Source organism: Artibeus jamaicensis, unplaced genomic scaffold (assembly GCF_021234435.1).
Source record: "Artibeus jamaicensis isolate MK-2021 breed Jamaican fruit bat unplaced genomic scaffold, CSHL_Jam_final contig_519, whole genome shotgun sequence".
In the NCBI taxonomy this organism is placed as follows: Eukaryota; Metazoa; Chordata; class Mammalia; order Chiroptera; family Phyllostomidae; genus Artibeus; species Artibeus jamaicensis.
Window position 1 is genome coordinate 17,293,365 of NW_026521871.1, and position 24,360 is coordinate 17,317,724.

Genomic DNA, 24,360 nt, shown 5'->3' on the forward strand with positions numbered 1-24,360 from the left:
TCCCTCCTTCCCTTCCCATCTAAAGATAAATAAATTAAAAAAATAAAAATCAAGGTACAGAATCGTCTATATAGTATGATCCCATCTACGGTTTTTAAACTGTACATAACTATGGAATGCATAGCAACATTTAGAAAGAATGGTAGCTCTGTAAGGGCTGACACAGCGCGCTTTCTGAGATAAGATGTCTACTGAAGACAGCAGTCATAATTTCTATCAAATCAACATGTAGCCAGTGTTTTCCTGTGCCCCACACGGTTCTGCTTTATGTGTATGGAATGATGGTTTTCCCCCTTTGGAAGGATACAGAAGCCTGGGAGGAAGGTAGAAGAGGGCACTTACTCTTCATTCTGTACCCTCCTGTACTGTTGAAAGTGTTTAATTTCTGCGTGTACTACTTTGATAATAAAATGGTTTTATCATGTCCAATCCTTTTCCAATTATGTCAGGTCATGAAATGCTCTTAAACTTTATTTTTTAAAAGATTTTATTTACTTCTTTTAGAGAGAGGGGAAGGGAGGGAGAGAAACAATACTGTGCAAGGGAAACAGCGATCAGCTCCCTCTCACATGTCTGCAAACGGGAACCTGGCCCACACCCCAGGCACACACCCTAGGATCAAACGGGCGACCCTTTCCTTGTTCTGCTGGACAACATCCAACCAACTGAGCTGCACCAGGCAGCATGCTCTTAAGCTTTTTAGAATTAAGAAAGGAAAGGAGAGTTAAAAGGAAAGATAATACTTGAGCTTGGGTAATAAAATTAGGATGAGACTAAGAAGTGGTAAAGAATTAGTAAGAGAAAATATATACAGGAGGGTTTTTTTTCCGAAGCTGTGCTGTAAATGTGCCTTGAGATAAGTTTTTTTTTAAGATTTTTATTTATTTATTTTTAGAGAGAGGGGAAAGGAGGAAGAAAGAGGGAGAGAAACATGGGTCAGTTGCCTCTTTCAAGTCCCCAGCCTGGGACATGACCCAAAACCCAGGCATGTACTATGACTGAGAATCTAACTGGTGACCGTTTGGCTTGCAGGCATCACTCAATTCACTGAGCCACACCAGCCGGGGCAGTCTTTTTAAAAAAAAAAAAAAATTATTGATTATGCTACTAAAGTTGTCCAAATTTTTTCTCCTTTGCCTCTTCTACCTGGTATGTCCCATTCCCTCCAGCAATCCCCCTCCCCACACCCCTTAGTTCATGTCCATGGGTCATGCATGTAAGTTCTTTGGCCACTCCATTTTCTATACTGCTCTTAACGAACCCCTCTATTCTGTACCTACCAATTTGTACTTCTTAATCCCTGCACTCTGCATCTGACAGATTGCTTATCTCCATTTCGTTTAGTTCTTTTTCTGGAGTTTTGTTCCGTTCTTTCTTTCGGGCCATATTTCTTTGTCTCCACATTTTGACAGCTTCCCTGTGTTTGTTTCTATGTAGTAGGTAGAACTGCGTTGATTTCTTGTGTTGGTAGCATGGCCTAGTCTAGAAAAGTGCATTGGCAAGTGGAATGGGGCAGCACCTCAGATAATCGCCAGGACAGGACAACCCATTCGAACCAGGTTGATGGAGTCTCTGGGGGTGTTGCCACCCTGTGGCTGTGTGTGGGGGAGGGTTCAGAAAGGGGACAATGCTGCTGCCTGACCTCATCCCCTGGCACTTTCCTGGATGCCAGACACTTCAATTTCTTCCCCAAAGGGAACTGTTGGTGCCCTTTCAGCTGCTACCCTGGTGCTGAAGCCTAGAGGGAGTGAGTCTGTGGAAATCTAAGCCTGTTTCGGGCCCTTTAAGAGGAGACTCCTGAGAATCCTACAGTTCTCTCTGCTGCCCCAACTCCCACTGGTTTTTACAACCAGAAGTTATGGGAACTTATCTTCCTGGCACTGGAACCCTGGGCTAGTTGGTCTGGTGTGGGGCTGGGATACCTTGCTCCCACTCCTGATTTTTATCTACAACAGGTGGGTGTGTGACCATCCATTCAACATCTCTCCAAGTCTCCACCCCTCCTACCCATCTGGATGAATGTGACTTCTTTAATTCCTTGGTTGTTGACTTTCCATACAGCTTGATTTTCTGATGATTCTGGGTGATATTTGTTTTTTAGTCTAGTTGTAATTTTTGCTGTGGTTGTGTGAGGAAGTGAGCTGTGTTAACCTATGCCTCCATCTATATGTCTTTTTAATGACGCATTTTATGCTTAGCTATTTGAATAGTTTATTATAATACCCTTACACCATCCTCGAAGGACATCCGCTGAGCTGAGCACTCCTAGAAGGAGGCATCTATTTTTGTTCATCCGCCCCAGCCATGCCTGACACATCATGGGTAACACTCATTACTGGGTAGTTAGACTGGAGGTCCTCCAGGTCTTTCTCTCCCTGAGAAGACTCCCAAGAAGCTTGCTAAGGACTTAATTGCATCGCCACAAAATTCATATGTGGAAGCCCTATCACCCAAAGTGATGGTATTTGCTCTTTCAACATATTTTGTTAATTATGCTATTACTGTTGCCCCATTTCTTTCTCTCATTTATTCCCTTCTACCCTGCATCCCACCACCCACCAGCATACTCCCTCCTTAGTTCATGTCCATGGTCATACATATAAGTTCTTTGACTTCTCCACTTCTTACACTATTCTTAACTTCTCCCTGTCTATTTTGTCCCTACCATTTATGCTTCTTATTCCCTATACCTTTTCCCCCATTCTCACCCTTCCCCCCTCTTGCTGATAATCCTCCATGTAATCTCTATTTCTGTGTTTCTCTTCCTGTTCTGTTTGTTTAGTTTGTTTTTGGCTTTGTTTTAGGTTCAGTTGTTGATAGTTGTGAGTTTGTTGTTATTTTACTGTTCATATTTTTTATCTTCTTTTTCTTCGATAAGTCCCTTTAACATTTCATATAATAAGGGCTTAGTGATGATGAACTCCTTGATCTTGACCTGATCTGGGAAGCACTTTATCTGCCTTTCCATTCTAAATGATAGCTTTGCTGGATAGAGTAATCTTGGATGTAGGTCCTTGCCTTTAATGACTTTGAATACTTCCTTCCAGCCTCTTCTTGACTGCAAGCTTTCTTGTGAGAAATCAGCTGATAGTCTTATGGGCACTCATTTGTAAGTAACTGTCTTGTTTTCTCTTGCTGCTTTTAAGATTCCTTATCTTTAATCTTGGGTAATTTAATTATGATGAGCTTCTGTGTGTGCTTCCTTGAGTCCAACTTCTTTGGGACTCTCTCAGCTTCCCAGACTTTCTGGAAGTCTACTTCCTTTGCCAGACTGGGGAAGTTCTCCTTCATTATTTTTTCAAATAAGTACTCAATTTCTTGCTCTTCTTTTTATCCTTCTGGCACTCATATGATTCGGATGTTGGGACACCTAAAGTTGCTCCAGATGTTCCTAAGCCTCTCCTCATGTTTTTGAATTCTGGTTTTATTCTGTTCTGGTTGAATGTTTATTTCTGCCTTCTGCTCCAGATCATTGATTTGAATCTTGATTTCCTCCCCTTCACTGTTGGTTCCGTATATATTTTTCCCGTATTTCACTTTTCATAGCCTTCACTTTTTCCTCTATTTGTGACTATACTCAATCATTTCTGTGAGCATCCTGATTACCAGTTTTGAACTCTGCATCTGGTAGGTTGGCTGTCTCTTCATTGCTTAGTTCTATTTTTGGAGCTTTGATCTGTTCTTTCATTTGGGATATCTATCTATCTATCTATCTATCTATCTATCTATCTATCTATCTATCTATCTATCTATCTATCTATGTCTCGGCTGCCTGTGGTGTTGTAAGGGGCAGAGCCTTATGTATTTGCCAGGGCAAGGCAAACCGCATGGCTGTGTTGTGATGGTGTATGTGAGGGAGGGGCCGGAGAAGGAACACTGGGGCTGGCTTGGCTCTCTGCAGGCTTTTGGTTACTTCCCCCACTACCCACAAACAAATTGGTCCCTTTTGGTGCTGATTCCCAGGTGGGTGTAGTTCTAGGACCCTGTGGGTCTCCAGTGAACTCTCCAGTGAGGCTGGGAGTTTCTCCTGCCACCACGCCCCACAGGTTTTATAGCCAGAGTACTTAAGGCTTTATTTCCCCACATTAGAACTCTAGGTTGCATGGTCTGTCTTGCTCTGCAGTTGTTCCTCCTGGTTTATCTGCACACAAATGTTGGACCACCTGTTCAGCTCCCCCTCCCCCCACTACCTCACCTGCCTGGTCCTCTTGTGTGCATCTTCTCCACCCCAGCTACCCATCTCTTGCCCTCCTACCAGTCTGAATGAATGTTTTCTCTTTAATTTCTTGGTTGTTGGACTTTCATACAGTTTGATTTTCTGGCAGTTCTGATTATTTTTTGTTTTTAAATGTGTCGTCCTTGTTTTGGTTGTGCAGGGAGGCAAAGTGAATGTACCTATCTTCCATCTTGGCCGGAAGTGTCCCAATGTGATGGTATTTGGAGGTGGGTTTTGGTAGGTAATGAGAGTTAGATAAGGTAATGAGGATGGGGCCCCCATGATGGCAGTAGTGTCCTTACAAGAAGAGAGACCAAGAGCTTGCTCTCTCTCCCTCTGCTATGTGAAGACACAGCAAGAAGGTAGCCAGCTGCAAGCCAGGAAGTAGGCCCTCATCAGAACTCAACTGTGCTGGCACCTTGATCTTGGACTTCTTAACATCCAGAACTATGAGAACATCCAGAACTTCTTAACATCCAAACAATAAATTTCTGTTGTTTAAACTGCCCAGTGTATGTGTGGTGTTTTTCTTCATTATCCCAAGATGATGAAGACAAGGCTACTCCCCTCGCTCCTGATGTGGCCTCTCTGATGTGCTACCTCCTGCTTTTTTTTTTGTCTGGGTCCCTCAAACCCACACTCTGTAGATGGACCCTCAGCTGGATGTGGGGGATAGGTCTCTGTTGGGCAGGAAGCTCAGCTGATACAGTGTGAGTGAAGCACAATAAGGAGCTGCCCCCTCACCATCCACAGGTCCCTGGAGGCTCTGTGTTAGGTCCCTCCTCAGCAAGGGAAGGAAAAAGCCTACAGATTCAGAAGGGCAGGGCTAGATAGTATCCATGTACAGTAGACCACAAACTTTAGAAGGCTGTTTGCCATAATATCTCCATGAGCTGAGCCCACACAATCATGCCCAAGCCATCCTCTCCTCTAGATGCTCCCAGTGGAACTGTGCTGCTGTGTTCACCACAGACATGAACTAGATGGTGCAGAGCCCCAAACGGGAAACAACCCAAATGCCTGTTCACACTGTGATAGAGAAATAAATGATGCAGTATTATCCAATGTAATATACAACCCTGAGCATGAACAGAGTATTGTTATTGGCAACAACTTGGGTGCATCTTACAGTGATTCCATTCACATTACATTTTTGAACAGGACAGTGGTTACCTGTAGGGGCACTGATTAGAAAGAGGCATGAGGTTATTAATCTGGATGCTATTTATATAATCATGGTCGCTTTGCAGAACTTCTCTGAGCTGTAGACCAGGTGATTTTTGCACTTTTCCATAAGTATGTTATACATATGGCCTTAAAGAGAAAGCTGCATACCACTGTGTATAATAAATAAACCCAAATGCCCACTGAGAGGTCACCGATCAGAGCATGCCCATGCAGTTGTATACACGGCAGTCACAATGGGAGGGAGGGAGCTTTTTTGTTGTTTATCCTCACCCAAGGACATTTTTCATTGCTTTTAGAGAGAGGAAGGGAGGGATGGTGGGAGGGAGAGGAAAGGGGACAGAGAGAGAGAAATCTAAAAGGAAAAAAAAAAAAGAAACTTCTATGTGAGAGAGAAACATTGATTGGCTGACTTCTTGTACATACCCTGACAGGGGACCAAACCCACTACAACGGACTTGAAGAAAATATTTGCAAATCATATATCTGATAAGGGACTTGTATATAGAGTGTATAAGGAACTCTTACAAGTCAATAATTAAAAGAAAAATAATTCACCCTGGTTAGGTAGCTCAGTTAGTTAGAGCATTGCCTAGATATGCCAAGGTTGCAGGTTTGATTCCCAGTCAGAGCACATACAAGAATCAATGAATGCATAACTAAGTGAAACAACAAAATGATGTATTTCCCTCTCTCTCTCTAAAATTTAATGAATAAAAATTTTTAAATAGGGGGGTGGGCTGGGATGGGAGTAAAAGACAGAAAACTGTACTTGAACAATAATTTAATTTAAAAAAATTAAAAATAACCTAATTCAAAAATTATAAAAGTAAAAGATGTGAATAGACATTTTCCCAAAGAGGATATACAAATGGCCAAGAAACACAGGAAAAGATGTTCAACACCAGGCAGCATAGATAAGTGTGGTACTCACATCCTCCCATAACCACATGCACCAAATGAAAGAACAAAACTTCAGAAAAAGAACTAAACAAAATGGAGACAAGTAATGTACTAGATGCAGAGTTCAAAACACTGGTTATAAAGATGCTCAATGAACTTAGAGAGAACTTCAAAAGCATAAAAAAGGACATGAAAACCATAAAAAAAGAACTGGCTCCGACTATGAAGGATACACTAACTGAAATTAAGAATAATTTGCAGGGAATCAATAGAGTAGATAAGGCAGTGAATCAAAAAAGATGAGGATAAGGTAAGGAGCCTCTAGAACAACTTCAAACATACCAACATTCACATCATGGGGGTCTTGGATTATAGAAAGAGCAAGAAATTGAAAACATATTTGGAAAAAAAATGACAGAGGCCCTGGCTAGGTAGCTCAGTTGGTTAAAGCATTGTCTTGATATACCAAGCTTGTGGATGAAATCCCTGGTGAGAGCACATACAAGAATCAACCAATGAGTGCATAAAAGGTGAAACAACAAATAGATATTCTCTCTCTCTCTCCTTTCTCCCTCTCTCTCTCTCCCATCTCTCCCTGTTTCTCTCTCCCCTCTCTCCTTCTCCCCCCTTCCTCTTTCTCTCTAAAATCAATAAATAAAAAAAAATATATATATATATGGTAAGAGAAATATATATATATATATATATATATATATATATATATATATAAGAGAAATATATATATCTGGTAAGAGAAATAGACACACAAGTTCAGGAGGCACAGAAAGTCCCAAACAAGTAGAACCCAAAGAGGCCCACGCCAAGACACATAAGTAAAATGCCAAAGGTTAAAGACAAAAAGAGAATCTTAAAAGCAGCGAGAGAAAGCACTTGAGAAAGCACTTAGTTATCTACCAGGGAGCTCCTGTAAGACTGTCAGCTGACTTCTGAACAGAAACTTTGCAGGCCAGAAAGGATTGACAAGAAATATTCAAAGTGATGACAATCAAGGACCCACAACCCAGATTACTTTTCCCAGCAAGGCTATTATTTATAATTGATGGACATATAAAGAGCTTCCCAGACAAGAAAAAGCTAAAAGAGCTCATCACCACAAAACCAGCATTACATGAAATGTGAAAGGATCTTTTGGAAGAAGGAGGAGCAGGGAGGGAGGGGGAAGAGGAGGAGAGAGGGACGGGAAGAAGAAGTATAAAAAAAATGAACAATAAAATGGCATTAAATACATATCAACAAATTGAATCTAAAAGACAAAAGAAATGAGCAAGCAGAACAAAAACAGACTCATAGATATAGAGAACATTTTGATGGTTGCCAAGTGGGAGGGGAGTTGAGGGGCTAGGTGAAAAAGGTGAAAGGATTAAGATGTAGAAATGGGTGGTTACAAAACAGTCATGGGGATGTAAAGTACAGCATAGGGAATATAGTCAATAACATTCTAATAACTATGCATGTTGTCAGATGGGTACAAGATTTATTGGGACAATCACTTAGTAAGTTATATAATGCCTAATTACTGTAATACACACCTGAAACAAATATAATATTGTATGTCAATTATAATTGAAAAAATGATTTAAAAATAATAAAAATACAATGAAGGTGCTCATGACCACACTTTCACTCCTTTTATTAAGGCCCAAATATGTGTCTCAACTCCATTTCAGAACTGCAGAAATCAATTTTTATTAGTGCATTTTCTGTCTAAATAACCCCAACTTCTAAGTTGAACTGAGATGATAATTGCTTCATATTTCTCCTTTTAAAACATATGTGCAGCCCCAGCTAGGTAGCTCAGTTGGTATCATCTTGTTTTGCCAAGGTTGTGGATTTTTTTTTTAAGATTTTATTTATTTATCTTTAGAGGAGAAGGAGAGAAACATCAATGTATGGCTGCCTTTCATGCATCCCCTACTGGGAACTGGCCTGCAGGGAACCAGCCGGCAACCCAGGCATGTGCCCTGGGGAACTGCGATTCTCTGGTTTGCAGACCTGTGCTTAATCCACTGAGCTACACCAGCCAGGGCAAGGTTGTGGATTTGATCCCCAGCTAGGGAACATACAAGAATCAAGAATCAACCAAAGAACACATCAATAAGTGGAACAACAAATTGATCTCTCTCTCTCCCTTTTCCTCTCTCTAAAACAAAAAAATAAATAAATAAAGATATATATGTAAAGCCATCATTCAATTTACATTTTCACAACAAATTATCTTCACAACCTATTTTGCTTATCTTTTAATTTTTTTATTCTTACTCAAGGACATGCTTATTGATTTTAGAGAGGAAAAGGGAGGGAGAGGGAGAGAAACATTGGTGTCACAAACATCAATTAGGTTGCCTCTCCTACTTGCCCTGATCAGGGACCAAACCCACAAATTAGGCATGTGCCCTGACCAGGAATTGAACCTGCGACCTTTCAGTTTATGAAACAATGCTTCAACCTACTGAGCCGCATTACCCAGGGCTGCCTATCTTCTAATTTTTATGGTGTGTTAGAAAATTTATTTTTCATTGCTTTCACAATAATCTTTTTGTAGTACTCAGGTGACAGTTGCTATAATATGCCAAAGAAAGTTTTTCTTGAAAAATTTTAAGTTTTTAAAATTTTAAGAAAGTTTTTCATTAATTATTTTAATGTACAGGAAGAAATAATAAGGCCAGAGATTACTAATTTCAGGAATAATGCTTCTCAAGTTGAAGTCTGTGATCAAAAAGGCCTTCCATGCCCCCAAATATTCAGGTTTCAAAATGACTTAGTGTTCTACCTTTAAAGAATAATTTCTTAGTCTAGCACTGTATTTTCCTTGTACTTCTATTTTATTTTGTACAGTAAATATGTAGAAAATTTAAAAACACAGAAAAGCGCAAGAAGAAAAAAATGATTTGTGTTCTCCCATTGAAAGATAAATACTAATAATATTTGTGTATATATTCTTCTTATATAGTATAACCTCTAAAATAAAATAGAAACATGTTGAAAAAAAAAGTTCAACAGCACTAATTATTAGGGAAATGCAAATCAAAACCGCATTAGACACCACTTCATACCCAGTATGATGGTGGATAATCAGACAGTCAGGTAAGACCCTGGCTGGATAGCTCAATGGGTTAGAACATAATCCCGATACACCAAGTTTGCTGGTTCAATCCCTGGTCGGGATACATACAAGAATCCATCAATGAATACATAAATAAGTGGAACAACAAATCAATGTTTCCATCTCTGTCTCCAAAACAAATAAATAAAAAATATTCAGATAATAGCAAGTGTTGATGAGGATAGGAAGAACCGGGAACCCTCAGATACACTGCTAGCGGTAATGTACAATGGGGCAGTCAGTTTGGAAAACGTGGCAGTTTCTCAAAATTTTAAATATAGAGTTGCCACTGAGCCACCTATTCCACTCTTAGGTAGTGTACATACCGAAGAGAAATGAAAACATGTGTCCACACAAAAACTTGTACACAAATGTTCTAGCAATAGTCATAATAGCCAAAAGGTGGAAACAACCCAAATGGCCACCAACTGATGACTGGGTAAACAAAATGTGATCTATCTACAAAGTGGATTATTGTTCAGCCATAAAAAGAGATAAAGTATTGATACATGCTACAACATGATGAGCCTCAAAAACCTTATACTAACTGGAAGATGCCAGTCACCAAAGACCACACGTTATATTATTCCACCTATATGAACTGTCCTGAACAGGCTAATATATAGAAGCAGAAAGTAAATTAGTCATTGCTCAGAGGCTGAGCAACCTGATGGAGAAATCGGTTTAGGAAGTGATGGCTAAATGGCATGAGGCTGCTTCTTTTTTTTTAGGTTTTAAAATTTATTTATTTTTTAGAGAGGGGAAAGGAGGGAGAAAGAGAGGGAGAGAAACATCAACTTGCAAGAAAAATATCAATTGATTGCCTCTCACACGCCCCCAACCGGGTCCCTGGCCCGACACCCAGGCGTGTACCCTGACCAGAAATCAAACCGGTGACCTTTCAGTTTGTGGGATGACACCCAGCTCACTGAGTCACACCAGTCAGAGCACGAGGCGTCTTCTTGAATTGTCAAAAATATCCTAAAATTGATTGCAGCAATGGTTGCACAAATCTGTGAATATGCTAAAAAATACTGAACTGTACTCTTACATGGCTGAATTGTATGACACGTGAATTCTAGCTCAATAAAGCTATTATCAAAGAAAAGAGGTGGGCAGTGTAGTCTCTCTCCCTCCAATCATTTTGTCTGTCTCTTTCTACTCATTCTGAAGTCTCCTGTCAATACGTAAGTGCAGCTAGATTCCTCCAGCTTCAGTCAACCTTCAGATGACTACAGCCCCCACTGAGGTCTTTTATTTTTTTAAAGATTTTATTTATTTATTTTTTAGAGAGAAGGGAAGGGAGGGAGAAAACCATCACTGTGCAAGGGAAATATCAGTTGGCTGCCTCTTGAAAGCACCCCCAACCAGGGATCAAACCCGCAACCTAGGCACGTACCCCAACCAGGAAACAAACCCACGACATATGGCTTTGTGGGACGAAGCTCCACCTGGTCAAAGCCCCCCACTGAGGTCTTCCTTGCAACTTCTTGAGAGACCCTGAGCTGGAACTACTCATCTTAGTTCCTCCCAAATTCCGATGACTCACAGAAACAGAGATAATACATGCTTATTGCTTTAAACCATTAAGTTTAGGGGTACTTGTTATGCAGCAATAGATAACCAATTTGTGTTTTAAAATGTTGTTTGCATTTGCTTGTATATTTATGTGACTTTTTGGAAAGGATGCCCAAGAAACTGGTAATAGTGATTGCCTCTGTGAGGATCAGTGAGGGATGAAAGGTAAGAAGGAAACTTATGTCTGATTGTGTACCTTTTTACCTTTTGAATTTCAAATCATGTGCATATGTCACATTTTCCAAAAGTAAATAAATGTCTGGAAATTTTTTAAACAAAACACAGCCACACAACTATCTGTCACCTACAGGTAAAGCCTAAACTCCTGACCTTCGTTTAGGAAACCTCCACAATCCATCTCCCAATCTCAGCTCTCGCTGCTCCTTGCCCTAATTGCTGGTAGTCCCCAAACACAGCAGGCTATTTCCTGCCTCCATGCCTTCAATCATCCTGCCTCTTCTGCCTGGTTCCCTTTCTTCTTCCTTCCTATCCTTTAAGACTCAGCTCAAATGCCATCATTTTTTTTGAAAGACTTGCCTTTGCTGGCTGTCCTTAATAATGTCAGAAGTCCCCTTTGTGCCCCCAGAAGACCCCGTACGTGACAATCACTTCATGTGTCGTACATGATGGGATGATCTGTTTTCCTCCCTGCCTCTCCCATTAGGCTATGAGCCTCCAAGAGGCTGTGAAGACTCTTGATCAGGATTCCCAGAACATAGCACAGTGCCAGACACACAGAGGATGCTGTCAGTAATGGACTAATGTGAGAAAAAAAAAGGAAGAGGTTAGGGAGGGAGGGAAGGGAGGTGGGAAGAAGGAAAGAAAAGAGGGAGGGATAGTTGGGGGAGGAAGAAAGAAGATGAGGAAGGAAGAATAGAAATCCCTGCAATGTGCTCAGAGGTTTTATACACATTGACAAAGATTTATTTGGATGAATAAAATCCTAAACCAAACCTGAAACAACCAGCAAGAAATGGGGAAGAATGTAGATGTATATTCCAAGCTGTGATGACAGGAACTCTTGTCATTGCTGTTCCTAGACCAGAGTCCCCTGCTGAGTAAGGATGCACATCTGGGAAGCTGGAAGATCTCACTTCTGGATGACCATCCAGTCCCTGCTCTCCTCCCATCTCCTCACGCACTCTGTTCTCTACTGTGATTCCAGCTCTAGGCAGTGCCTGGCAGGTAGTAGGCACTCAGTATTGAATGAACTGTGGTCAGAATCATCTCCTTTCTGTGGATAGAGGGTGTCATCCTGTGACCATGAACTAGTCTCTTCTCTCTGGGACTCAGTATTTTCATCTGTAAAGTGAAGGAGTTAGGCAAAGATGATTGGTAAGACCCTTTCTGGCTGATAGGTTATGACTTCTCAAGGCCTTTGATCATTGTCCGAACTCTTCCACCTGAGCATCAAGGACCCCTCACCAACTACTCTTTACTCCGAATATGTCACAGGAATAACACTGACCATTTATTGAGTGTTTACTGTGCGCCAGGAACCATTTTACACTCATCATTTTGTTTATTTCTTTCTATCACTTCTGAGATAGGTACGGTAATAATCTTCATCTTATAGATAAGGAAACAGACTCAGAGAGGAAAACCCACTTATGCAAGCCCAAACAGCTGGGAAGTGGCTGAGCAGGAATTCTAAGTCCTCTGCTCTTCAACCACTGCCTCCTCAGACCCTCAACTAGGCTTCTACCTGGAGTTGACCAATCTGGTGGTCTACTCCAGCCAGCAATCTCCCTTTGGTTAAGCTCACCTAGCCCACGGGTAAACACTGAGTACAGAGAGCTTACTGCTATAACTTGTAATTTGTGTATTCACTTCCAGGGTTTCTGTTCAGTGGTAAGATAAGAGCAGGTTCTATATCCTTTTAGATCTGTGTTAAGTTTCGGCTCCACTTTTCACTAGATGTGTGACCTTTGGGCAAGTCACTTTAACAGATGAAGATTAAATGACATAATGAAATGTGAAAATGTCTAGCACAGAAGCTGGCACATTGTGTGTTCTCAGTAAATGAGAGAGATCGGGTCAAAGTTAGCAGAGATTACCAGAGAAGTCCTGAAAAGCTGACCCATAACTCCATAGAGGGTCACCTGGGTCTTCCAGCCTCTCTGCTTTGCTTTCAACTCTTCTGGCAAATATATCCTGCCATGATCTCTACCATTAATGCTCCTTAATAAACCCACGGGCTTTAGAGTCAGAAAGACTAAGTTATAATCCTGGCTCCACCACTTTCCACCTGTATGTCCTTGGACAAATGACTTTTTACTCTTTGAGGCTCAGTGTTCTCATGTATAAAATATCAACAATGGCATCTACTCCATAGGATTAGATGATAGTATGCATGTTAATGTTTACCAAATGGTCAAGCATATTGTACAGCCTTAGAAAATGTTAACTATTTTTCCTGAATAATAATAACAGTCACAGCAATTTAAAACTGCCTACTGATTAGAATTAGAGTCCAAATTCCTTGACTCAGTATTGAGCGCCTTGCGTATTGTGGCCCCATTGTTGCTTCCTGGCTTCTCCTCCCACGGTTCCCTTATGTGGATGTCATGCTGAATCCCAATGTGGCTTTTTCACCTCTGTGCCTCTGCCCATGATCCTCCTTTTCATTCAGAATGCTCGCCCACACTTAATGCCTATCTACACCCTGTCCCGCTCAAGCCTCACCTTCCAACTAACCCCATAGCCTCTTTGATTGCCCTGAGTTTCCACTTCCGTCTGCACATGGCTTAGCTAGAGTATCACTCTTCTAGTGATTACATTTGACTTTCCTTTCCAAGAATTGACCTTTCTGCACTATCAGTCAATGTGTTCCAGGGGAAGGCATGTGGCTGAGGTCTTAGACAAAATCACGCTGATTAATTAAGAGATGCACATCTGACCAAAGCTTAGCCAATGAGAATCAGCCCTGGAACTTTTGACGAAGCCATTGAGTAACAGATGTTCTTTTTCAACAGGCATTGCTAAGCTATAGCAATGCAATTTCAGAGTTGCTAGTAGTCATCTTTATCACCTTCAAGAGAGAAGTGGACTTAAAAATAAGCCAACACAGAGGAACCAAGAAATGGAGAGAGATGTGTTAGAATGGCATTATTTGTGCATCTGGATGCATCCGTGCCTGAAGTCAGATACTCTTCACTTTTAAGTTATGTGAAGTACTTGAACAACAAATAAAATAAAAATTAAAAAAAGTTATGTGAGTTAAAGATACTACACTCTTTATTTTATTTTAATTTATTTAAGCCAGTTTGAGTTGGATTTCTGTCACTTGCCACTGAAAGACTTCTGACCAATATAGTGATCCAGTTAAATGGTAAGTTTCTTGTGAGTAAGGACTGCATTTTGTAGATTTTGTAGGGACAGGGATGATCTCAGCATTGCAGCACCCTGGCTTAAGGAGGATAACAAAGCAGGTGAAGAACAAAGAAATAAGTATCACTTTGTATTTTCTCAAAGGTCCAGTGTTCTGCACTTGGGAGACTCTAAAATACTTGAATAAAGTTCACTTGAACAAGAAACATGCAATAAGCATTCCCAATCTTATCTGAAACAAAAAAGACCCTTTGCTTCTTTGCAGTTTCTCTGAGGAAGACTGATTTTTCACTTTCTGAATGGAATGATGTTGGTGAAAGAGTTTTTCTAGGAACACCTCAGGGCAGAAAGAGATACTTCAAGTCCACTAATCTAACTGATTAGCTCCCACCTTGTATGGGTGGAAAAAAACGAGATTGAAGCTATAAACAATAGCTTAACACTGCATGGTAAGTCACAGGCAGTCAGCCAAGACCATGACTCACAGTCCAGTGCTCTGGCTTCTATTCTGGTGTCACTTTATTAAGCAAAAAGTATCAGTTTCTTACCCGGAGATCTCAGAAATCTCTAAGCAAAATGGAATTAATTGCTCAACTCTGATAACAGCCCTCAGAGATGGGACAGCAACACGAGGAAAAAGCACTGGGCTAGTTTACTCACTTACTGGCTGTGTGACTTTGGGTAAGATTGTAACTTTTCTAGGCTCAGCTTTCTGGGGGCAAGGGAAGGTGGTGTTTAAAGGAGCTGATCTCTAAGATCCCTGAAATTTTATAAATACATGGAGCTTGTTGAACAGTTTATTCAATCCCCAAGATTAAATCCACAGGGATTACAGAGAATTAAAAGGCCAAGAGGTCAGCAACCCATCTGCAGGCTCCAAACTAAGGCTAAGGAATTGGGGGTTCCAACTGAGCATATTCTTTCCAACGTCCTTTGGAAAGAGAATAGATTAGAAATACATAAAATCACTTTCTGGGTACCACTGGGAAATAGAGAGAGATATGGCCCATATCCTACAATTCTTTTTCCTCACTTTCTTCAAAGATCCTAAAAGGCCCATAACTAAGTTGAATGGAGTGAAACATGCCCATGAGAATGTCCACATCTGAATAAACACTGTCTTCCTCAAAGTATTTCCTTTGGGAGTTTGGGTAGTTCTTCCCATGGTGCAGTAATTCCTCCCTGAATTTGTAGAAGTCCTCTTGGGAAGTAAACCAGCTTCATGATTTTGCCCTCACACCTTGGCTTTCATCCCAAGTGACAATTGTCAATTTGATCACCCATCATATTTCCTACACTTGGCCCTGAGTGACTTCTATCATTTCTAAAAATCATATTCCTCCTTTATTTAAAAGATGAAGGTTTCAGTGCACTCTCCCAGGGTGCACGCTCCCTGGGAGCGTGCCTGTACCTTTCACTTCCCCTTCTTCTTCCCTCTGTAAGGGATCCCACAAGACTTGTAACCAGAGGAGCCATGGGCAGTGGCAGCTCATCTCAGTCTAACCCCCTGAACCTGTCCCCAAGGTGCCTTTTCTCTGACTCCTCAGCGAGCCAGAGAAGCTCCATCTAGGCTCATTTCTTTCCTATAACACTTCTAGAGAGTGAGATCAGTCCCACCTGGGCTCTCTCCTGTCGCTTCTTCTTATCCTAAGCCCTTCCTTGCTACACTGTCTCCCGCTTTAATAAATGTACTCTCAAAATAAAAAAATTAAAAGATGGAGGTTTCTCCTCAACAGTGACCTTCAAGAGAATACACCCCATACTCCAAACATAATTCCCTACAATATTTTCAGCAAGATAAAAATCAACAAGTGATACAACACCTCCTCCAGGGAGGTTCTTTTGAAAAGGCCGCTTGTTGAATACTTTGAATACTAAAAAAAAAAATCTCTGCTGCATGATCATCACATTTTCCCTTCTCTATCTCACCCCTGAGGGCTCCAAACTTTTTCTTAGCCTTCATCAGCCCTCCTCCCCCATCCTCTGGCCCCACTTTCTCCGGCTCAACTCTCTTCCCTGCCTGAAATTAGGCAAATGCCCAAGTTGCTGAACCTTCAAAATCTGTCTTCGATCGAAAGGCATGGGGGACTCTAATGGATCCTGGAAAATAGTCTCAGCAGTTTTTATTCCAAAAGACCCTTTTGGAATTCTTGGGTAAGATGTCTGTCTTAGCCAAACATTTTAGAGGGGCCCAGAAACTCATCTCCATTTGGGCATAGCACCAGAACCCTCCTTCTTGCATTGAGTGAGTGTGGGTAATGAACACCAGTCCACCAGAGGCTCATGTTGCCAGGTTATCAAACATTCACATCTCAAACACTGAATAGACACTACAGACATCCTCTTCCTATAGCTTAGCACAGCACTTCAAAGTTTACAAGATACTCTCATTTGTTCTTGGAATTCTCTCCACTGTTTTATAGATGAGAAAACCAACCTCAGAGAAGTGAAACACCCAAGTTGATGATGTCAGAAAGTTAAAGGTCAAAGTCAGATCTCTTAAGAGTCCCCACCTCATGCTTTTTTCAATGCAACAAAAACTGCTGCCCTGGCTAGGTAGCTCAGTTGGTTTGAGCATCAATACACCAAGGCTGCAGGTTCAATCCCTGGTCAGGGCACATACAAGAAGCAACCAATGAATCCATAAATAAATGGGACAACACATCGATGCTTCTCTCTCTCTCTCGTTCTCTCTAAAAAACAAAACAAAACAAAACCCATTTCTCACACCTAGACTGGCCTCTCATTAGAATAGTTATTTCCCCTAAAACAGCCAAAAGCATCCCAGAGACCCTCGGAGACTATAACATAATGCTAACCCACCAATAAATGCAGTCTGCCCACATCCAACCACACAGCCCCGAAGACCTAGTTCTAGGGCTATGACCCCTGCCCCCAAAAGTCTCTCTCATAGAATCCTCCTGCCACCACCAGTGGCTGCTGAGAGGCAACCAAGGAGGTGTGTCGTTAGACAGAGGAGCAGAATCTGTCTCCGAGTCCTCCAAGAAAGGGTCCTGGAAGGAAGGAACTCCCGTCCCCGCCCCTCCCCTACCTGCCAAGAGCTGCATCCAGGCGCAGATCTTGTAGACCGTGGCCGTGTTGCAGAAGAAGAAAAGCGCAAAGCAGGTAATGCAGCCGAGGATCAGCACCATGGAGAGCAGCACGAAGAAGGCGGCTGCCTTGAAGGCGCCGGACGGGATGGTGCTGAAGTCGGTGAACGAGCCTCGGCAGGTGAGCTCGCGACCCGCCAGCCCGCTGCCCACACAGTAGTGGAAGAGGCCGAAGTAGCCAGGCTTGGGGGTGCTCACGCTGTCGCCCACCCAGTAGGGCTGGATGAAGACCACCACGTTGATGATGGCGAAGCAGATGGTGAAGATGGCCCATAGCACGCCGATGGCCCGCGAATTCCGCATGTAGTGCTCGTGATAGAGCTTGGAGGCCTCCTGCGAGGGCAGCATGGTGCCCGGGGGCGGGGCCGGCGGCGGCTGGCGGGGGCCACCGGCCCGGGACCGACCGCGGGGCTGCCGGGCGGGAGCTGAGGACGCACGCGAGAAGCCGCCCTGAGCCGAGGAACTCGAGGGGGCCCGACCTGGGGCAGCGCTGGGGAGACCCGAGGGCCGCCGAGGGGAAGCTGGCAAAGGGTCACGGGAGTGCCGGGTTCGTGTCTGTGGGCAGAGATCTCCAGCTGGGGTCTCGGGAAGGGGCCGTGTGAAAGTTGGGGGGCTGGGTGAGGGGGCTGTGGTGAGGACAGGGGAGCCGCAGTGGAGGGGTTAGAAAGTAGTCACGGGGGAGTTGGGGAAGGAGCTTGGGGGCTGGAATTGGGGGGGCAGACAGGAGGGGACCGTGCGGGGACGGAATGGAGTCTGGGGACCAGTGTTGGAGGCTCAGCCGAGGAGCCGTGTGCAGGGAGCTGGGAAGGGAATTTGGGGGCTGGTGCGAGGGGCGGGGGGTCTGGTGTTGGGTGTCAGAAAAGGACTGTGGCGAGGGGGGAGCGCGTCTGTGAGGCTAAGGAGGGGACGGCAGGGGCTGGGGGTCGGGGAGGTGATGTGGGGGCTGGGACGGGGAGTCGGGTGGCCTGAGGGTCTGGGAAGGCGAAGTGCAGGGATCTGACTGAGGCCAGAGCGGGGCCGGGGGCTGGGCTGCAGCTCCGGGCTCCGGGCGCGCGGGGGTCTCGAAGGGTCCTTCAGAAGCCGGGGCTGGAAGGGGCTGGACGTGGGCTGGGAGGGAGCCGAGGACTGGCGGGCCCAGGCTGGGAAGAGCGGTTTGCCAGGCCAAGAGGACGAGGGACCGGGGCCGGCGGGCCGCCAGGGCCGGGGGGGTCGGGCGGCGGGCGGGAGCTGCGCCCCGGAGCTGGAGAGCCGCCGGGCCCGGGCAGGGCCGGGGGTGGGGGGGCGGCTGCCCCGCGCCCAGGCCGGACGCGCACGGAGGCTGCGGCCGCAGGGAGGGGGTGCGGGGAGACCCACCTGGGCCCGGTCCGGGCAGCGGATCCGGCACTGGCACAACCTAGGCGCCGCAGCTCGGCGCTCCCGGGAGCGGCTGCCTCGGCCCAGGCGGCGGCCGCCGCGCGGCCTCCATCTTGCTCGGGCTCTCCACGGGGCGCGCTCCCGCGCCGAGACGCGCGCGCGTACTGGCGCGGCCGCGCGGAAGCGCGCTCCCGCCTCGGGCAGGCGGGGACCGGCGGAACGGGGGCGGGGGGAGGGTAGCACGGTCCCCGGCGTCCCCCAGCTAGAGCGGTAAGTCCCCTCCACAGTAGGGCGCTCTAGTTTGGGGGACCCCCTTCTTCCAGCCTAAGCTGTGGAACTGTGGGTCCCTGGAAGTCCATGGGAATGGGGGAGGCGCCGAACGCGGTATTACTTGATAGGGTTTAAACTGATCTCTTCCTCCCAAATTACCTTCCTCACAGCCTATCACAGCGCCTCAAGTTGCACCATCACGCTTCCAATCCTTTGGGTCTTGGAGGCGTTGAAGGTTCCCGGAGTCTCCTAGGAAACTGCCAACACCCCTAGGAAAGGGAACCCCCTAAACCGTTAGCAGTCCATGCCCGTGGTGGGGATTCATTGGCTGCCAGCGCAAAGCACAGGACCCAAGGTGAGTATCTGGGGACCGGAGAGGAGGCTGGGAACGTGTCGGTTACCCTCCCTACATTTTCCCCAGTGCCTGGCATGAAGTGGGCACATCATGAATAACAAAGCATCCGAATCCAGGCTCAAGGTCAGGTCAAGAACACCCTGGGGGCACTCCAAGAACGCCAGGGTGGGTCCTGTCTTTCCCTGCAGGGAAATAGCTTTGGCTTAGGATCTGCTAAGGGACCTGGGTTGGCGCTCCAGCAAACTGACTACTACTTGCTATCTCTGTGACCTTGTACTTGTGCTCTCTGAGCCTCTGTTCCTCCATCTGTGGAGTGGGCAGATTAAACCCACATAAGAAAAGTGGGAAGAGGTTTGAAAAATAACCTCTACTACTGGGTTCCAAACACTGGACCTCAACAGGGGTCAGTCTGGTAAAGTTCACATCTATCTGTAGTGTGTATGCATGTGTGTTCCACAGGTAAAAGGGATTGGTGGGTTTTTTCCTGAGATTATGTATTTCCTGCTATCTTAGTGTAAAAATCCCCCGTTTTAAAAGAAATGATAATGATAGTTAATGGAAATTTCTTTTTAATGTCCCTTTTTGGCAAGATTAAAAAAGCCAGTGCTATTTTTCATCCCAAATTTACACACACACACACACACACACACACACACACACAAATCCCACAATTTGGAGCTCTCAGACCCATGCGAAGTCATCTCACCTGCGCACAGAGTGCTCAGCGAGTTTGGTTACTTGCCACTGGTTCCTTGCAGAGGGTATCCTGTCTGTCTCCTGAGAGCCCTAAGATACCGGAATCATATACTGGAAGTGGCTGTGGAAAATATCTCATTCTATACCTTCTCCTACCTGACAGATGGAGGAAAAGGTCAAAGAGGGGGATTGACTTATACAGGGGGGTGGATGATCCTGCCAATTAGGCTGATCAACCTGATTCATGGACTTATTCACCCAGGAAATAAGCTTGCAATAAGCCCCTGCTACGGGGAGAAGATGGTGGATAAGACAGTCGTGGTCCCTGCCCATCCAGAGCTCACAACTTCATTGTGGCAACAGAAGGTGCTGAAAGGAGGATGCAGGCAACTGGTCATCCTCAAAGAGCACCTCAGAGTCTCGGAGTACTCCTGGTTGGCTACAGTTCCGAACACAAGTTATTGGAGCCTGAAGCTCCATCTTGTCTCCTTACTCTGCCATGAATTACTGCCTTTTTCTCTATACTACTGAGCCAAGTGAGGCAGTCCAGGAGAAATACCATAGAACTTCCCTTACTACTCTAGAGGGAAGAACTGAGAATTCTTGCTAAGATGGGCCCCCATTTCCTCACTGGTTGTCTATTTTAGCTCTGCAGAGCAATGATGCCTACAGAGCATTAAATAGTATCTCATTTAATTTTCACAATAACACTATGCAGAAATGTGTCCACCACCCAAATCACTTCTGACATCAATATTTTTTCTTTAAAGAAACTCCTTTCTCCTTTACTCAGTCCCTGGGTTTGGTGAGAGTTGCCCCAACACCACCACCATACTTTTCTGCAGAGGGGGACAAATGAGCAGGCCTGGACAATGAAAATACTCCATTATAGAACACAGGGATTGATTCAAGAGTGGGGTCCATATGCCAACCCAAATAGTTGAGAATGATTTCCAGCTTACAAGAAAGAGGTGTTCTCTTTCCGCTGAGGTTGTTGAGCTGGGGAAATTGTAAATTTTAGCTACCGGGGGCCATCTTTGACACCTGAAGCAGAGAGTTTGTCTTAGAATAAGATGAACATAGAAGGAAGTTAAGAAGTGGAGAGAGATAGTTCCGATGACATAGCTTGAGCACCTAGATCCATCCAAGCCTGAAGACCTGCTTCTGGATTGTTCTGTTACATGAGCCAATAAATTCAATTTTTGCTTAAGCCAGTTTGAGTTGACTTTTTATCACTTTCAATTAAAATAATCCCAAACAATTTACCTACATCTCCCTCCAAAAAAGAGAGTAAGGCTGATATACTGGATTGCTTATACCGTAAAAGAATGCCTGAACAGATGAGCTACTCCTGACATCTTGGAACCAAAAGACCAAAATTTGAGGCCCATCTCTGCCGCTGTTCAACAGTGTGACCCAGGACAATGACGCTCCTCTTCAGAGCCCTATTTTCTTCATCTATAAAATGGAGAAAATCTCCTTCCTACAGATGCTGTGAGGATTAAAGGAGATACTGGATGGAAAAGAGCTGTGTAAACTGAAAATGGCTTTATAAATGCAACTGTCATTAAATTTTAATAAGTGGATTGCCCAAAGAATAGAAATAGCCATGTATTAAGGCACTTGCTGAGCTGGGAGCAGCTGGGGCAGAATGTCTCCTCATTTTAAATATGAACCTCAGGGCAGTTACAGAAAAAAAAATTGAGAACTTCTCATTGTCCCGAGGGAGTGGCCAGACCAGAATGGAACAGTTGTGGGGTCAAGATAGGGACTATCAACCATAGGTAAAGATGATGTTGGTGCTCATTTCGGTAGCACACACACTAAAATTGGAACAATACAGAGGTTAGCATGTCCCCTGCACAAGAATGACATGCAAATTTGTGAAGCATTCCATATTTTTTTAAAAGATGATATTGGATTGAGCATCTGGCTGAGAAGAGAAGCCCCCAGGGCACATCCACCCAATATCCTACCAAAGAAAGATTTGTGACTTGCTGAATACCCTTATGTCTAACTGTTCAGTTATGTTAAATAGTTATTAAGCTCTTAAAACATTCTAGGCTCCTGATCTTTGCTCTACATGTATTGTCTTATTTAATTTTCAAAATAACCCTATGAAATTGTGTTTTGGGTTGAATCGTGCCCCTCCATATGTATATTGAAGTACCAACCTCTGGTACCTCAGAATGTGACTGTATTTGGAGATATGGCCTTTAAAGAGGTAATTAAGGTAAAGTGAGCTCATACAGGTGAGCCAATCCAATATGACTGTTCTTATAAGAAGATATTAGGGCCCTGGCTGGTGTGGCTCAGTGGATTGGGCGTGGGCCTGTGAAGCAGAGAGTCGCTGGTTCGATTCCCGGTCGGGGCACATGCCTGGGTTGCAGGCCGGGTCCCCAGTGTGGGACGCATGGGAGGCAACCACACATTGATGTTTCTCTCCCACTCTTTCTCCTTCTCTCTCTAAAAATAAACAAATAAAATTAAAAAAAAAAAAGAGATTAGGGCCCTGGCTGGTATCGCTCAGTGGATTGAGCGCCGGCCTTCTAGCTCATTGGATTGCCAGTCAGGGCACCTGCCTGGGTTGCAGGCCAGGATCCCAGTAGGAGGCACACAAGAGGCAACCATACATTGATGTTTCTCTCCCTCTTTTTTCCTCTTTTCTTCTCTGTCTAAATAATAAATAAATAAAATCTTTTTTTAAAAAAAGAAGAGAGTAGGAGATATAGCGCATAGACCAAGGGCAACCATGGAGGACACGGTGAGAAAGCAACCATGGGAGAGAGGCCTCAGAAGAAAGCAAACTTGACAACAACAACTTGATCTTGGATTTCTAGCCTCTAGAACTGTGAGAACACACAAATGTCTATTGTTTAAGCCTCTGTAGTATTTTGGTATGGCAGCCCTAGGAAACTAACACGGGTAGGCACTACTATACGGCCATTTTACAGAGGTTAAACGACTTGCCCAAAGTCACACCTCTAGCAAGTGGAGGAGCTGAGATCCCCAAGTAGCCTCCCATAAAGTGTGCATACTTAATTACTACACCATATAGATAATTGCATAGAGTGGATTCAATTCTTCTCAATTCTTCTCTTTTTTTCCTTTTTAAAATCCACATAATTTATTTATGTGCACCTGCACTGGCATCAGACATTTGGGTTCAAGTCTCATTTCTGCTCATGACTGCACTTAAACCTCAGTTTCCTCATCTGTGAAATGATCTGTAAAATGAGAAGATGATAATAGCAGTATCTCACTCCATGTGTTCAGGAAGGTTGAATGAGATATTGTGCACTTAAAGTGCTGAGCACTAGGAAAACTTGCAAAGCTATTTGCTGTTATCATTGCATGGCTAGAAAGTGGAAGTTTCAGGATTCAAACCTGGGACTGGCTTGGTCGAAGCTAGTGCACATAACTCTTACACTGAACTGTTCGAATTTGCTGAGCCCCTACAGAGAGGCATGGGAGCTATGCAGTCAGACAAATGGGTGTTTGTATTCTAACCCTAATACCCAGTACCCAATATCCAACACCTTTGTGGGATTGAGTAAGTTATTTACACTTTCTGAACCTCACATTTTGTAAAAGATTTTATTTATTTATTTTTAGAGAGGGGAGGGAGGGAGAGAGGGAGAGAAACATCAATGTGTGGTTGCCTCTCGCACTCCCCTTACTGGGGACCTGGCCTGCAACCCAGGCATGTGCCCTGACTGGGAATCAAGCTAGTGACCCTATGGTTCACAGGATGTCACTCAATCCACTGAACTACACCAGCCAGGGCTGAACCTCACTTTTTAATCTATAAAGTTCAACTAACAACTCCTTAACCTCACACGGTTTAAATGAGGTAAAATGTGAGATATTGGTTACATAGTAGATGCTCAGTAAATATTAGTAGTTAGAGAAAGCTGGCAACAGTAAAGCCATATTGCAAGCCTTGAAGACATTGAAGTCATTAAGGTCCCTGAAAATGTCTATAAGAGAAAAATTACTCTTAAAAAAATCCTTTATTTTTACATAAAGTACAATAAGCAAAGTCTCATGTAAATCACCCCATTCTATTATTCTTAAGTACTAAAATTCAAAAAAACTGAGATATACTAAAGAAAGAAACAAAAGGAAACTCCATTTTCAGGTATGGAGCCATTTATACCATTCTGCCTTAAAATAGTATTAATTACTTAAAAATGAGGGTTAGGTGGAAAATTCTAAAGGATTCATATTTACCTGTAAG

General features: G+C 43.9%; 1 protein-coding gene, 1 non-coding gene and 1 pseudogene across 2 annotated transcripts in view; 2 read left to right on the forward strand and 1 right to left on the reverse strand.

Annotated features, from left to right (window-relative positions):
- The window catches only part of LHFPL4 (LHFPL tetraspan subfamily member 4), a 30,424-nt gene extending 11,515 nt beyond the window's left edge, over positions 1–18,909 (reverse strand). Inside the window, exons 1-2 of the mRNA XM_037134782.2 lie at positions 18,800–18,909; positions 17,389–17,871 (exon numbers count right to left, since the gene is read on the reverse strand). Of these exons, the coding sequence (XP_036990677.1) occupies positions 17,389–17,794 (406 nt within the window). The 5' untranslated portion in view covers positions 17,795–17,871; positions 18,800–18,909. The remainder of the gene's footprint in view (positions 1–17,388; positions 17,872–18,799) is intronic.
- A 3,010-nt stretch (positions 18,910–21,919) lies between these two features.
- On the forward strand, positions 21,920–22,023 carry LOC119041485 (U6 spliceosomal RNA). The gene has a single exon (XR_005081044.2). It is a non-coding gene; the product is annotated as a U6 spliceosomal RNA (small nuclear RNA).
- A 1,980-nt stretch (positions 22,024–24,003) lies between these two features.
- LOC119041488 (uncharacterized) lies at positions 24,004–24,108 on the forward strand (annotated as a pseudogene).
- Positions 24,109–24,360: the final 252 nt, after the last annotated feature.